This window comes from Thunnus thynnus, chromosome 10, assembly GCF_963924715.1.
Source record: "Thunnus thynnus chromosome 10, fThuThy2.1, whole genome shotgun sequence".
Lineage (NCBI taxonomy): Eukaryota > Metazoa > Chordata > Actinopteri > Scombriformes > Scombridae > Thunnus > Thunnus thynnus.
In genome coordinates, this window is record NC_089526.1 from 13,713,596 (window position 1) to 13,728,435 (window position 14,840).

General features: G+C 39.1%; 1 protein-coding gene across 1 annotated transcript; it reads right to left on the reverse strand.

The window, feature by feature from the left end:
* Positions 1-153: 153 nt before the first annotated feature.
* Positions 154-13,808, reverse strand: cops7a (COP9 constitutive photomorphogenic homolog subunit 7A). Its single transcript, XM_067601120.1, has 8 exons — positions 13,702-13,808; positions 8,547-8,669; positions 4,547-4,622; positions 3,690-3,778; positions 2,686-2,888; positions 2,483-2,588; positions 2,071-2,240; positions 154-722 (listed from the first exon to the last, which is right to left on the reverse strand). Exons 2-8 carry the CDS (start codon positions 8,667-8,669, stop codon positions 683-685), a joined length of 807 nt encoding a protein of 268 aa, XP_067457221.1. The 5' UTR covers positions 13,702-13,808; the 3' UTR covers positions 154-682.
* Between the last annotated feature and the right edge of the window lie 1,032 nt (positions 13,809-14,840).

Consider the following 14,840-nt stretch of genomic DNA (forward strand, 5'->3'; position numbering starts at 1 on the left):
TAGTGTCTTTGGGGACATGCCCTAATTAATGGCTTGACCTCCTAACGGGTAGCCCCCTTCTGTGAGTTAACATTTAGCAGTGCACCCTCCAGAGATGCACTTTGAAGTGCATTTAATAAAAGAAGTGACAGTGACATTAATGAGACAGTCAGGATAAGTACAGGGCTTCGTTTTATTTCCTGACAATTTATATTCAGATTTTATACATGTCTCAACTCAGCAGAGAAAAAATACAAAGTAACAGAATTAATCAAAACCAAAAGAACACGTTTAAACCAATAGAGATACACACACGTACGCATCAAATACACTGATCCTATTTCTGGTCAACGGCAACTGACTCCTGCTGCAGACTGTTCTGTCTGAGTGGTGTGTATGTGTGTGCATGTGTGTGTATGTATATATACACTGACAGTCTGCCTGTTAGGCTATTAGCAACTGCAAGAGTGGATGTCACACGTGTCATTTCCATCAGCCAGTGTGTATTTCTGAATCTGTCAAGGTGAGATTAGGTGATGAGAAAAGTTCCCATTGAAGCTTCCTGGTTTTGGTGTCAGTGTTGCGAGGGTGTCCGTGAACATTGGTCACATTGTTTTATGCATCAGTTTGTCCGACAATATGTCCATGAGTCCGTTAATCAGTGAGAGTGTCCATCAGTGCAGCTGTCTCCAGCCTCTTGTCTTCAGTTGGACTTGGACCAGATCTTCCCACTGCCACGCAGCCTGAGGAGGAAACGACCAGTAAAAAAAAAAAAACATTATACTGGTGATTTATTTGGGATTTTTTAAGATGATTAATATCTTAATAATTAACACTGAACCAGCATTAGTGATGCAACCTGGGTGCAAACGTGTCTTTGTGTTAAAATATCTAATATCAGTGTTGTTGCATTGAAATTGATCTCAGTGGATTTTCTATTTCTGCAAATTAAAAAGAATTTTTGCAAATAACCCATTTCTAATAATAACCGCTGCACTGTATCAGTCCCGTCCTTTAAATAGCTTTGTAAAGAAATGGTGTCAAAACTCATTTTAATTCCAGGATTGAGGTTAAGCTATCATTAATTTGGATTTCAAAACATGAAGTGGAGCTTCACTTGAATGAAGTGCAGTGCTGAGTGAGGAAAATTATAGGGCTCTATGCTTCATCAAAATGTGACAGGCAGCCAGAAAATAATCACTGCTTTCTGTTCAGCGGGAACAACATAAACAACAGACAAGCGAAGCATCTCGTGTGATCACTGGAGGGGGAGACGGTTCTTTCAGGAGGAGAGTACGCTGGGGCATTTTGTATATCCAGTGACATTTTACAATCCAGGACAGATGTGAAATTAGCCACTGGTAATTGGGCCGGATGGAAGCAGAACAGAAAAGGAGCCTCTGATAGCAGGGTTAGAGTAGCGCCGCAAAAACACTGCTGTGCATCTGATAATAAAGCTACTTCATGCAAATGCACACACACGCACTCACACACAGACAAACCATTTACACCAGCAGCTGGCTTTTTAATGTTTATTGAAAAAAATGGAAACATAGCGGTCCCCTGTTGAATTAACTTTGTTCTCTACAAGAACATTGGACTAATGGCTTTAATTCAGTGTTTGAAGTAGAGTCTTTATAGTGCTGTGGTTATAACTAGGTAAATTCATATTTATAAAGTACCTTTCAAAAACCACAATTACAAAGTGCTTTACAGAACAAACAGAGAAGCAGCAATAAAAGAATCTTAATGGAAAAAATCCTCCACATGCAGCTTTTTGTGCCAAGTTTGTGACATGTAAAAATAAATAGCATTTCTTGCTTTAAAAAACCAACACAAAGTTGATTTAGGGGTGCGCCAATAATTCTGAATAAAACTGTTTCAGTAAACATATTTTATGTGTTCAATTTCTGAAATGTTTGGCCATGTTCTAGAAAAATGAAGGTAATTTCTATGCACACTCTTGGTGGTTCCTTTTGTATAAAAAGCCTCTCAATATTCAAGATGCTCAGAGTAGTTTTGGCTCCCCCCCCCCGTGTAAAATCACATACCTTTACATAATCACAGTAAATACAAAGTCACAGTACTCACCCTTTCACCTTTGAGCTTTTTTTGCCTGGTTGTCGTGGTTCCTGAGAGGAGGCGGGGTCTCGTGGCTCAGCCGGCTGGTCTGCGTCCTGATTGGAGGCGGCTCCGGCGGGGGCGGGGCCTGACGATGGAGAGGCGGCACTGGCCTTTAACGTTTTCTGTAAGTTTGACACCTGAGGGAAAAGGGAAGAGAGATTAAAAATGAAAGATTTAAGAGGAGGGATGAGTTCAAATTATAGGTTTGGACAAGCTGCTGTATGAGTTTACTCTCAAACAAGATGGAAAAAAAAAGAAAAGGAAGGAAAAAACTAAAATGCCACAAGTAGCTACAAGCTTAAAATCAGAGATGCTGAAGAAGCAAGAGTCACATTTACTGGTTATACTGCAGGGGAGGACTCTGGGCTGACGGACTGACCTCGGTTTCCACTTGAACTTTGACCTTCAGCTGGCTCTCTCTGTATTGGTTTGCCCTCGAGACCTGCTCCTCGATACCGCACAACACCGCCTCGCACCCTGTGCACCTGCGAGAGCAAAGAGGAGGCAGATTGTGAGTTAGGAAAACAGATAATTGACACATAAATCTTGAGTGTGTGCAGACACACAGAGGGGGATACTAACCACTCCTGCAGTGTGTTGATTATGTTTGGGAGCTCATTGGGGCCCAGGTCACGACCCACACTGCAGTCTACCTCCACCTGCTGGTTCCTCTGGTCCAGTTTGCCCTGGATGATGTCACAGTAAACGGCCTCGATCAGCAGGTCTTCCAGCTCCCGCACATTCTTCAGCTCGAGCTGTTGCAGGAGCAGCGAGTATGGCAGGCACTGAGGGGAGAACAGACAGATAGAGATTTAAATCTTCATATCCTATTTTTTTTTTTTTTTACATAGGTAAACAATTTCCACTTTCCGCTTCGATGGAAAATGACAAAAATGTTACAGTAAAATTGCTCATTTGCCTAAATGTCACTGCCAGAGGAAGATGAAAGGAGAGTTTGGAATTTAACAATCCTTCACTGGCAGATTACAGAGTTCAGGCTTACATGTGGAGAAATGTGACATATTAATGAGAAATACAAGGGAGTAATGGTAGTGGAAAGATTAAGTTAAACAAAAAAGGAAAGGACAGAGCTGGTGAGAATAATGAGTCAATTATTTATCATGAGCAGAGAAAGAAAAGGGCAATAGGAGAGGTACAGTATGGTTGGAAGGTGCAAATGAGAGATGCCTTAAAAAGAACATTTAACACTTTATCAAGCAGATGGAGGGAGGGGGAAGAAATCTAAAATGACACAAGCAGTTTCTTTTACCTCAGAAATCTGAGGCTCGTCTGTTGCTTTACTTCTAATTTAGCTGATATAAAAACAGCCTCAAGCTTTGAATCGCAGCCAACCTCACATGAACTTCTATTAAAAATTTGGATTGTGTGTCTGAATAAAAAAAAAAAAGCAAAGCCACATTTAAAAGCAGAATCATTCATGTCGGGCTTTATGAAGCCTACAGAATGAGTGCACAATGATGGGTGCAGATAAAAAAAAAAAAAAAAAAATCTAGTACTATAATATAATATTATATTTCATCAGCACTTCTCTAGGAAAACTGGAAGAGAAGAGAATGAACCAGTACCTTGAGGTTGGACGCCAAGCTGATGATGGACAGATGGCGGAGTTTGTTTCTCTGTGCGGGGGTCAACTCTGGAAGAGAGGCTGCTCTCTCTAACGCAGCAGAGAAAACAGAAAAAAAAAAAAAAAAAGAGACAATGAAATTCATACAAGAGCAGTATGTAAGTGTCACTGAGGGTCAAACAGTCACATAGTATCAAAGCACTACTTATTACTCTGAAGTGTAATGTTACACAGAGACACGAAGGTGAGTGTGGAGCTGTTTAAGCAGTCAGAGAACAGAGTCGGAGGAAGACTCCAGCGACTGTCCCCTGTCGCCACGCTCCCCTGGTGACAGGCCTCACATCCTCCCCCCCCCCCTCCACCTCTCTCCCCTGAGATGGCAGCTCTGACAGCTCCTCTAAGGGCTCCACTACACAGCTCTATGAAAGTAAATGTGCTCTGTCGGCGTGACTCGAAAAAGGAAGGGAACAATAAAGTAGGCTACATTCTTTTTTCAGGCGATTGGTTGATATTCAGCATAAAATTAGACATAATTAACATTCCACTTCTCGCTGAAGCTTTCCAGCACATTACACAGACACTAAATTTAGTCGCAAAAAAACACAGTTTATTGCTCATTTGTGCCAGCACTGCTGTGACACAGACAATAATCGGCCAATCAGAACGCTTGATGAAAAGTTGCCCAAACAGATAAAAGAACTAGAATAAAAACTAGAATTACCTGCCTGCAGTGTCTCAGGTGAGGATGTATAAAACCTCTGTGTCAAGGTGCCTGCCTTGCAGCAATGAAATACAGCTCAATAAAGGAGTTGCGGGGCGGACCTATTACTTATTTACACTGCGCTGCCACTGTAATACCTTTGTAGTCGCAGTAGGTTCCATAGGCAAAGAGGTTGAGGAGCTGGTACACCGGTGCATGAGGGCCATTCTCCAGCTGTGGTGTAGAGGGAAGAAGAGGTGAAAGAAAGTAATGAGACTCTACGTGAGATCAGCAAGTGCTTTTTATCTATGCAGAGTGAGCAACACTAAGGAGATGTCTTGCTGAGAGTCAGCGGGAGTAAGAGACAGAGAAAGACCATTGGTAGGTCTAACTACTTATATATTCACATGTTTAAAATGTATCTGAGAAGGAGCATCAGTATGTTTCTCAAAATCTCTCAAAGCAATCAGCTGCGACATGATTTTCACTCAGGTTGAAAAGTTGACATATGGCAAAAAACAGCTCTAAAAAACAAACCAAAAAAAAACTAATTACACTTATCAAGCAACTTACAGCCAAGTGTAGGAAGAAGATTGAAGAGCAGCTCTTAAGTGGACACATGATGAATTACATGTACGCTCAGAGCAGGAATAACCAATCAGAGACGAGGATTTACCCTAAATCTGCGCCATTGTTCATTCTTCAAAAATGAAAATCCTTTCATTCTACTTGAAAAGATAAGTTATTTTACTTTTAAAAATAACCACAATCTAATGAAGTTATAATATCCAGTACGGCCCAAAAGTCTGAGATCACTTTTCCATTGGGAAATAGGATAGAAATAATAGGAAATTGTCTGACAAGGAAACAAAAAGAAAACCAAATTGGAGCAGGAAAGACATTAATGTAGCCAGTTAACAGCTACATTAGCTGAGAATTTAGGAGGAGAGAGCAGAACCACATTGAGTGCAGACAATGAAGACGCATGTAAAATGATTGCAAGCAAAGTCATTGCCAGCTTTATTGTTGCAAAAAAAATTGCAAATGATATGCTGAAACCACAATATATTAATTGCTTCAGATAATGAATCAATTCATTATGACCTATAACATATTGTAAAATCCTTTGGAGCTCTTTTAAATGAGTTTCTTTCTATAAAGAAACACCATTTTTAAGTTATAAGAAACATGATATATAGTTTGTATCAAGTTTGAGGTTAGGAGTATGAGTGAAGGATTTTTACTTTTATCTTTCAATTAAGCCCAAATATTCAGTTTTAACAGTTTGACAAATACAGATCTTAGTTTTGCTTTTGCTCCATCCTTTCCTCGGTTTTCCTTAAAGAATTTAACAATCAGACTCTACTGTCCCAGCAGTGGTTCACTTCCAAAATAGAGTTAAATGTTTAACATATGACATACAGTGAGGTCCAAAAGTCTGAGACCACAATGAAAATCTCTAATATTTTCACATAAACCTGGAAATAATCAGAAAGTTTGAGGATTCAGAAACATTTAAAAACACAAGAAGTAATGACATGTAAAATGAAGAAGAAATATTTAAGATTTTTAACTATTTCTACGTCAGCAATTAAGCAAATTTGTGGCATTGACCAACTTAACTCCTTTATATAAAAGGTCAGATTTCCTTGAGTTGTATTTCTTCCATTGAAGCATGTGTTCAGATGACACTTCATCTACTCATCAGAGGCTCGTTCAAGTAACTCAGCATGCAGCCAGTGTTCCCCTGTTATAAATATGGCCGTGCCTCAAGTTTCCAGCAGATCGTTGCTAACTAAGTAGCATTGTGATAGTGGGAGACATGGCATCAGAACTAAGTTAAAGTGTCAGAAGTCAAATTGTTATTTTAAGCAAAGAGGGGCTTTCTCAGTGTGAAATCATTGCTAGACTAAAGGTTTCTAAGAGGGCAGTGCATGGAGCTCTAAAACGCTTTGCAGAAACTGGATCAGTTGTATCCAAGGCACGATCAGGCAGACCGAACGTGACCACAACATCAGAAGATCAATACATCAAGCTTAGTTCCCTGAGAGATAGAAAAGCAGCTTCATCACAGATACAGAAGTTGCTAAATAAAGAACACAAGACTCCAATCAGCAAAAGTACTGTCAAAAGAAGGCTGTGCTGTAGTGGTCTCAGAGGATGAGTAGCAGTTTCTAAACCACTTCTCAGGAGGGGAAACAAGGCCAAACGCTCGGGGTGGGCTAAGAAATACCAGCATTTCACGGTGGATGACTGGAAAAAAACCCTATTTACTGATGAAGCCCAGTTTGAGATGTATGGCAGTAACAGAAGGGTGTATTTAAGGAGAAGAACAGGAGAGAGAATGAAACTGCAGGGTATCAAACCCACAGTGAAACATGGTGGTGGGAATATTTAAGTCTGGGGGTGTTTTGCCTACTCTGGAGTTGGACACCACCCTGTCCAAGGAGAAGTACCACTCCACTCTTCAGAAACATGCTGTACCCTCTGGTTTGCGTCTTTGTGGAAAAGAATTCATACTGCAGCAGGATAATGACCCCAAAGCTCTACAAGAACTACTTGAAGATCAAATAAGACCGAGGGGTCCTCACTGTCATGGACTTTCCTCCTTGTGCAGTTCATTCCAGCTCAAGTGCATGCTGTCATTAAAGCAAAAGGGGGACATACCAAATACTGACATATTCTGAAATTCATGTACATTTTTCAAAGATTCAACTTGTCACTCAAATTGTTAAGCTGATATTATCTATTGTAATGAAAAAAAAAGAGTATTACATTCAAAACAAATGCAAAATAGAAGTATCTTGACTAGTGGTGTCAGACTTTCAGACCCCCACTGTATGTCATACAATCCATTGGTAATGAATTGATAGCACCATCATGCCAAGGAATTCTAAGTATAGATGTGTTAATTGGGAGGTGAGTTGTGATTTTCATTACGTCAATTGGTGCACAGATGTGTACGCATTTCCACTTCTGCAAATCTGGTCCAATCATTGACTGTATATAAAGATGGATGAAGCGTCTCCACTTCCTGCCGCTATGCAAAAAGTGAAGCCAAAATATCTTGTTTCTGGGAGCTGCCATTTTGCTTGTGTGACATCATTTGGAGCCAGAGTCTGCACAGTAGAGTCAGGTGGCGGGATGACGGACATGCCCCCTCAGTCGTCCCCCTCCCTGCGCCGTCTGATGGTGGTCTGAGAGCAGCTGTCACAACTGTCAATCGTGCTGTCACGTCACCTTTTTATATTGTCAAATAACTAATTAAACACAAACTTATCAGAAAATGTATCTCTTGGACAAACATCAATGTGATAAGAACTTTGGGAAAAATTAATTGATGTGTACTTTGATATTTTAGTTTGGCTCATGTCCCATCCACTAACATGGAGGAGGTGGGATTTATGACCTATACTGCAGCCAGACACCAGGGGGCGATCGAGATGTTTTGACTTCATTTTTGGGGAGCTGTCATGACGTCCATATTTATATACAGTCAATGGGTCCAATGACGAGTTTGAACTTCCCTTCCCCATCAAGAACACCTGATTGAGGTGATTATAATGTAGCAGCCGAATCCTATATGTTGGCAATACACTAAAGATCTCCCAACAGACTGTTAAGTAACGCAAGGACCCACACACATAAGCATTTTCCTCTCTTTTCATTATTTTGTCTTTTTCTTCACATTAATATACCTCATTCATTTGTGTTATTGTTAACTGTTATATGTTTTTGCTATTATTGTCATTGTCAGCACAATTCCTCAAACTAAGATTAGAAGCTCAAAAGGCTAGCGGTGGTTAGTTGAATGGGTTTGTTATGGGAGCAATTCATGTCACTGTACTGTTTTGTAATGATCCCTAAAATGCCAATAAAATATGTTTATTAAAAAAAATGTGGTCCCATGTGGTGAGGAAATACACTTGTGTTCATTCATGCTAACCTTACAATGTGGTCACAGCACCGATCACCTCCTGAGTGTGATTTAGGTGATTAGATTCTCAGTGTGTCCTGGATGCATTAACACTTGAATGATTACTTCTTGTTGTGGTTGTGAATAAGATGGATGTTTTTTTTTTGTTGTTTTTTTTAATGCCTGAAAAGGTCCCAGAAGACAGAGAGGGTGAGAGAGATAAAGTGTGAGGAAGTGTTTACCTCTCTGACATTAGGCAGCTCCAGGATGTCAGAGAAGACATAGAGGCCTGGGGTCTCCAGCAGAGAGCTGATAGCCTGGGCCAGTGCAGAGCCTGACAGAGACAGGAGCTGGTCCACCTCCATCTGATACCAGGGGGACACAGGTGAGACAGTTAGCAGGTTAGACACAGGTACTACAGAGATACACATGAGACCAGCAGAGTTATACAGAAAGTACAAGTATGATAAATATCAAGAAAATATCCTTGTTATCGTCAGGGCTCTGGCACTTCATTATAGTGGTGGAAAATGCTGTCTAATACACTATTAATGATCACAGTGCATAGTTAATGAATACTAGGACTCCATACATGTGGTCCAGCCACTTGTGTTCTGTTGAAAGGACATCAAATTGAAAACACAATACTCCCTCCTCATTTAAGGTCTAAAAAGCAAAGTACTCTCGACCAAAGCACTTAATCCTCAAATTACCTGGAGAGCTACTCAAATAGCGGACAAGTAGCTGCACTGGGTTGCACCAATGCGGGCAACAAGTGTAATGAATGCGAATCAGGGCATGTATATTCATCAAAACCCCTTCCCTGCTTAGACACAAGATGCAAATCCATCTCGGCCTGAGGACAACACCAGAATAATTACCAAAGCAGTGACAGGAATCTGCCTGTGCCTGGAGCAGATATTTAGACTCCAGCAAGTGCATCCCTGCAGAAACAAACACCAGGACAAGTCCCTGATGCAGAACCTCTCACTCTTTTCTCTGCTTTACCCGACTTCGAAATCTGTAACCCACGAGCTTTACAAGAAAAATTAACCGAATATAAAAAATAACACAATTTCATGTCTGTTTGATTGTACTCTTGTGATCCCTCTAATTCGAAAGTGCCTCAACTGACAAATATTTCAATGATGTCCTGATAAGATGTCCTATTGACTTTAATGGGATATTTCAAGATCTTTATCCCACAGGACACATCCTGGGACACAAGGGAGGTTTAGTCTACAGACACATGATAAAAATATTGCAGTTGCAGCAGACCAGTTTCATCACTGGAGGCCATTTCGTACAATTAATGCAACAGAGAGTCTGGATACCCAGTGTTGTGCTAAGACGAGTCTGACTGGTTCTTATTCATCTTACTTTAATACAAAATTATTGCCTACAAAAATAGTTTTGCATTGTATTATCCTAAATCTGATAAATTTGCACATCTTCCATATGTTGTCCCACTGGACCACCACCAATGAGGTCTAAAGAGCATATTACCAGGCACGCCGAACAGATGAGCAGGCATGTGTTGCAGCCAAACAAATTAACCTACACCGTGTTTCAGAGACACAGTACCTCTTTTAATTTCAGGTATTTAAAAAAAAAAAAAAAAAAGTCAAATCAACTTCTACATCTGAGGCTGGATTTGATCTATCTGTGTATTTCTTTTGAATTTAAAAGGAGGACAAATCTGGCTTCATACCAGTGAGAGACGGCTGGAAAAATATGCTCAATAGGCAGAATGAAGCTCTCCAGATACAGACAGAGCAGCGTGACCACCACTGAGATACATAAAAGTACTAACGATAATAATATTAAAACTGAAAATAACTAATAACAATTCTAAGCATACCAAAGCGCAAAGGGACACATTGTTACTCACTGTGCTAAATTGTTCTGTCATGCAGTAACGGCCGTAGATAATGACTGCATTGTTGCTCTGCCCTCTTCTCAATTCATTAGCCTATTATTGTCATCCATGTTTAATTGTGTATCATGCAGGCATAATGTCAGCAATAATAATTAATATAACAAACCCTACTCTTGTCCCAGTGCCAACTGTTATCTTCCGTACGGTGTAACAGGCACCACAAACACCATTCAAAACATTTTACATTGTTTTGTTATTATCCCTGCTTTTCTGTTATTTGTACTATTATAAACTATTAATGTGAAACACAACCAGAATAAAAAGTGTCATGAAATAATAAGAAGGTGCAAGGCTACTGGAATGAAAACAATTCACAACTGGATTTGACAGTTTTAAGTTTCCACTTTGTGTCATACCCCAAACTCACTAAAGCAGCACTCGCTTCAGGAGGATCTCAGCTCTAATAAGAAGTGGTTCATCTGTCTTTCCCATAATCCTCTTCAGCCAAAACTAACCTTAAATTGCTCTGAAGATCACTGCGAACCACTTCTAAGACTTGAAATTTTACTGTAATGAAGTGCCGCCTGGTGAGTTTCAACGAATGCACAGACAGATATGAGCTGTTGTGCTCATGAGTAAGTCAACTTAAGATGGCCCGATCCACCGTACAACACAGAGAGAAAAACCCTGATTTAACGCTGATGCTCAACAAACTCCTGCTGTGCAGCCAGACATTGTTCAAACCCACCAAACATTCTTTGAATTCTGCTGGCGATCTCAAACTTTCCATTTGTCAAGCTGAACTTTGGGAAAATGTGTAGGAAGTTATGCACAACACATCTAAAATATTTCTAGTGGGTGGAATAATGTAGCCATAAAAACATGGAGTCTTGGGTTTGAATATGTCACTCAGTGTAAACGTCATATAGCTTAAATGAACAGTTGCAACAAGCTGAGTATGCTGTATATGATGCTGTCAGTAAGATGATTTTATCAACTTTCAAGTTTCTTTAAGGGAAACAAAAGTTGAAAACTGTATTTTAGGGGTCTAATGAGTGCTGGTAGTGGTGATAAGATTATTGCAGTGTCATGGTCAAGTCTAAGTACTGTTACTTTAATTATATTTTACTTGAACAGAACTTTAAATATACTTGAGTAAAGGTCAAGCAGAGCACTTTTAAAAATATTCTATGAGTACAACTTACACGGAGAACACTGTTGGGTGACATACAGTACATGTGTTACTACAAAACGCTGCAAGTTGAAACTAGATTATTTTCAGTGACAAGAACTGACGGATCATAGGGCTGTTACTAATCTGTTGATAATTTTTTCGATTCATAATTTAATCTATAAATAGCATCTGAATAGTCAATCACAAAATTGTGAAAAATGCCTTCACAATTTCACCCAAGGTTTTGTCTTCAAATTGATTGTTTTGTCTGACCAACAGTCAGATAATCGATTATCAAAATTGTTGCTTTACTGTCAATCAACTATACAATTGATTGACTCAATGTTTCAGCGCCAGTATATCTTAACAAGCTGTGAGGTTCTGAGCTTTGAGTCCAACCTCACCCCAGTTTGTGCCTCTTATATATTACCGTTGCATTCGAGTCACAGATTCAAGTATACAGGGTCCCAGAAGGTCATAACAACACTTCTTCAGACTCTTCTAACTATCTGAATAAAAAAATATTCTGTCTGCTGCATAATTAAAATAACTTTTGCCCCGCTGCCCAAGTTGCGACTCTGTTTCCTAATCCAGACGAAGATGGTAGAAGATGGACTGAATATTTTTTCATCAAGATGATTAGAAGTATCTGAGGATTATAAAAACACTTCAGGACATCAGTAAATGTTATTTAACAAGTTTCTAGGTTTTTTTAAACATCACTAAGTATTCATCATTCAGACAAACAGATGCTTAGCTACGTGAATAATGCCAATACATGACAGGCACAAATTGGCTCAACCTAGATTGTTTAAAGTGTGGGGCTGCAACTAAAGATTATTTTCATTACTGAGTAATCAATTATTTTCTCAATTAATTGATTAGTTGTTTGGTCTATAAAATGTCAGGGAATGGTGAAAAATGGCAATCATTGTTTGCCAGAGTCCATGGTGACATCCTCAAATGTCTTGCTTTGTGCTGTCCAACAGTCCACAACCCAAAGATATTTAGTTTACATCATAGAGGACTAAAGAAACCAGAAAATATTCATGTTTCAGAAGCTGGAACCAGAAAATTTGCAATTTTTTGAATAATGACTCAAAACAATTAATAAATTTTCATCAAAAAAGTTGTGTACAATTGCATGAGAGAAAAATGGCTAAATAATAATGTGACAATACTTTGGAAAAGTGTATGTAACTTACTAAATGTCATGTCACATACTTTTGAAACATTTGTGGAGAGAGCCTAACGACATGTGAAAATTTTACCAAAGGCTTTAATTGTGTTTAACGGCATTTTAATGGTCACAGAAATATGTGAAATATCAAGGAAAAACAGGTATGTAACTACACTAAAGGACAGGTTCACAATTTTTCAAGTCTGTCTTAAAACGATAGTCAGAAGCCCAAATGAACACTGAAACAGGGTTTTCTCTCCATCATCCTCCTGTTCATACTGACCGTTAGAAGATCCCTTCATAATGCACTTACAATGTAAGTGATGTCGGACAAAATCCACAAGCCTCCTTCTGTGTAAAAATGTATTTAAAAGATTATGTGAAACTAATATGAAGCTTCATCCAAATTAGTCAAATTAAGTAAATATCTTTCAACATTACAGTCTTTTTAGTGCCAAAGTCCCTCTTTTTGTTACTATACTTCCACCGAAGCTCAAAGGGGAAACATTGTCTGAGGAAACACAAAGAGGGAATTTGATGCTAAAAATGTGGCAGATATCCACTTGATATAACTAACTCAGACTGCCAAGGCCTCATATAAACTTTTAAGTACATTTTTGCACAAAATGTAAACTTTGGATTTTGTCCCCCATCACTTACACTGAAAGTACATTTGAAGGCGATCTTTTAATGGCCAGTATGATCAGGAGGAATGATTACAGCTCTTTCAGTGTTCATATGGGCACCAGATCGTTGTTTTAAGACACACTTGAAAAACTGTGAACCTGTCCTTTAACTCGCTGTGTTAACGTTACGCCGCTGTTGCCTCACTAACATTATAGTTATTGACATTACGTATTAACAGACGTTAATGTGAGTGACATATGCGTTGCTAACCAAAAATATATTGTTTTTTGATTGTCGACACACATTAAATTATGTGTTCGTTATTATTCAAGCTCAATGTGTCATGCTAGCACGGTTGCTAACGGCTAACCAACTGCAAGGCTTCACTTAACCGTTGACGTTAGGCCTCAGTTCATCTTAAACCCTTCTAGTACTCCGAATCACACGACTGTCATGCATAAATAACCGAGAAATAAGATATGCACGTAATTGCTTCCACAAAGATCTCAAAGTGAGGCTGCATGTGTTAAAGTTTACCTTGTTGTGTTGATTTCTAGCAGATAGCTTCCCTCACGATAGTTCAGTTCCTCTGTCAGCACACGTACGACAACAAAGCAACGTGATCTCTGATTGGACAGTAAAGTGAAGTGGGCGGGACATGTGTAGCTGTCCATCAGCATCTGTCGCGGCGGACCAGAGAGAACAGCGTCATCTAGCGGTGATGGGATGTTATCCCAATATGGTCTTCAGCAGTGTTTCACAAACTGAGGGTCAGGACCCTCCAAAAGGTCACAAAATGATTATGGGGAGGAATTTTTACTTCTGACCTTTCTCCAGTGGTGGAAGAAATATTCAGATCATTTAGTTGAGTGAAAATAACAATACAGCGATGTAAAAATATTCCATTACAAGTTAAAAGTCCTGCATGGAAATTCCTACTTAAGTAAAAGTGCATAAGTATTAGTGGCAAAATGTATTTAAATTATTAAAGTAAAAGTACTCATTTGGTCCCTCTGACTGATATATTATTATATATGACATCATTAGATTATTAATACTGAATCATCAGTGTGTAAGCAACATGTTACTGTTGTAGCTGCTGGAGGTGGAGCTAGTTTGATCTACTTTATATACATTTAGCTAGTTTAGTCCAGTGGTTCCCAATGTAGGGGTTGGGCCCTTCCAAAGGGTCACCAGATAAATCTGAGGGGTCATGAGATGATTAATGGGAGAAGAAAGAAGAAAAACACAAATCTGTTTCAGTTTTTGGACTTTTTCTCTGATCTTTGATTTTTGGTGAAATATTGGATCAGTTGAACATTTATTGAAATGAAACCCAGTGACAAGTTTAGAGGGAAAAATCACTATTTGGTGGAGCTGTTAACAACTCATAGACATCTGAAATGTGACCCCGACTACACACTGCTTTTTGTAAGACATCAAAAGCCAAAAAGGTTGGAAACCACTGGCTTCATCTTTAATAATGTGTTTTATTTTTAAAGCTTGTTATATTATCCATTGTGTCAAATCTTCATCTGAAAAGTAACTGAAGCTGTCAAATAAATGTAGTTGGGGTAGAAAGTACAGTATTTCCCTCTGAAATGTTCCATGTTGGAGGGAGATTCAGAAGTGTAAATTGTTATGCACAACAACATAAATCTGAAGGAAGAAAATCA

Coding starts and splice junctions, on each gene's coding strand:
- cops7a (XM_067601120.1), bottom strand. CDS start 8,669: ATGGAGGTGGACCAGCTCCTGTCTCTGTCAGGCTCTGCACTGGCCCAG. Junction 4,623..8,546: donor AGCTGCCTAATGTCAGAGAG/GTAAACACTTCC, acceptor TCTACACCACAG/CTGGAGAATGGCCCTCATGC. Junction 2,589..2,685: donor ATCAACACACTGCAGGAGTG/GTTAGTATCCCC, acceptor TTGCTCTCGCAG/GTGCACAGGGTGCGAGGCGG.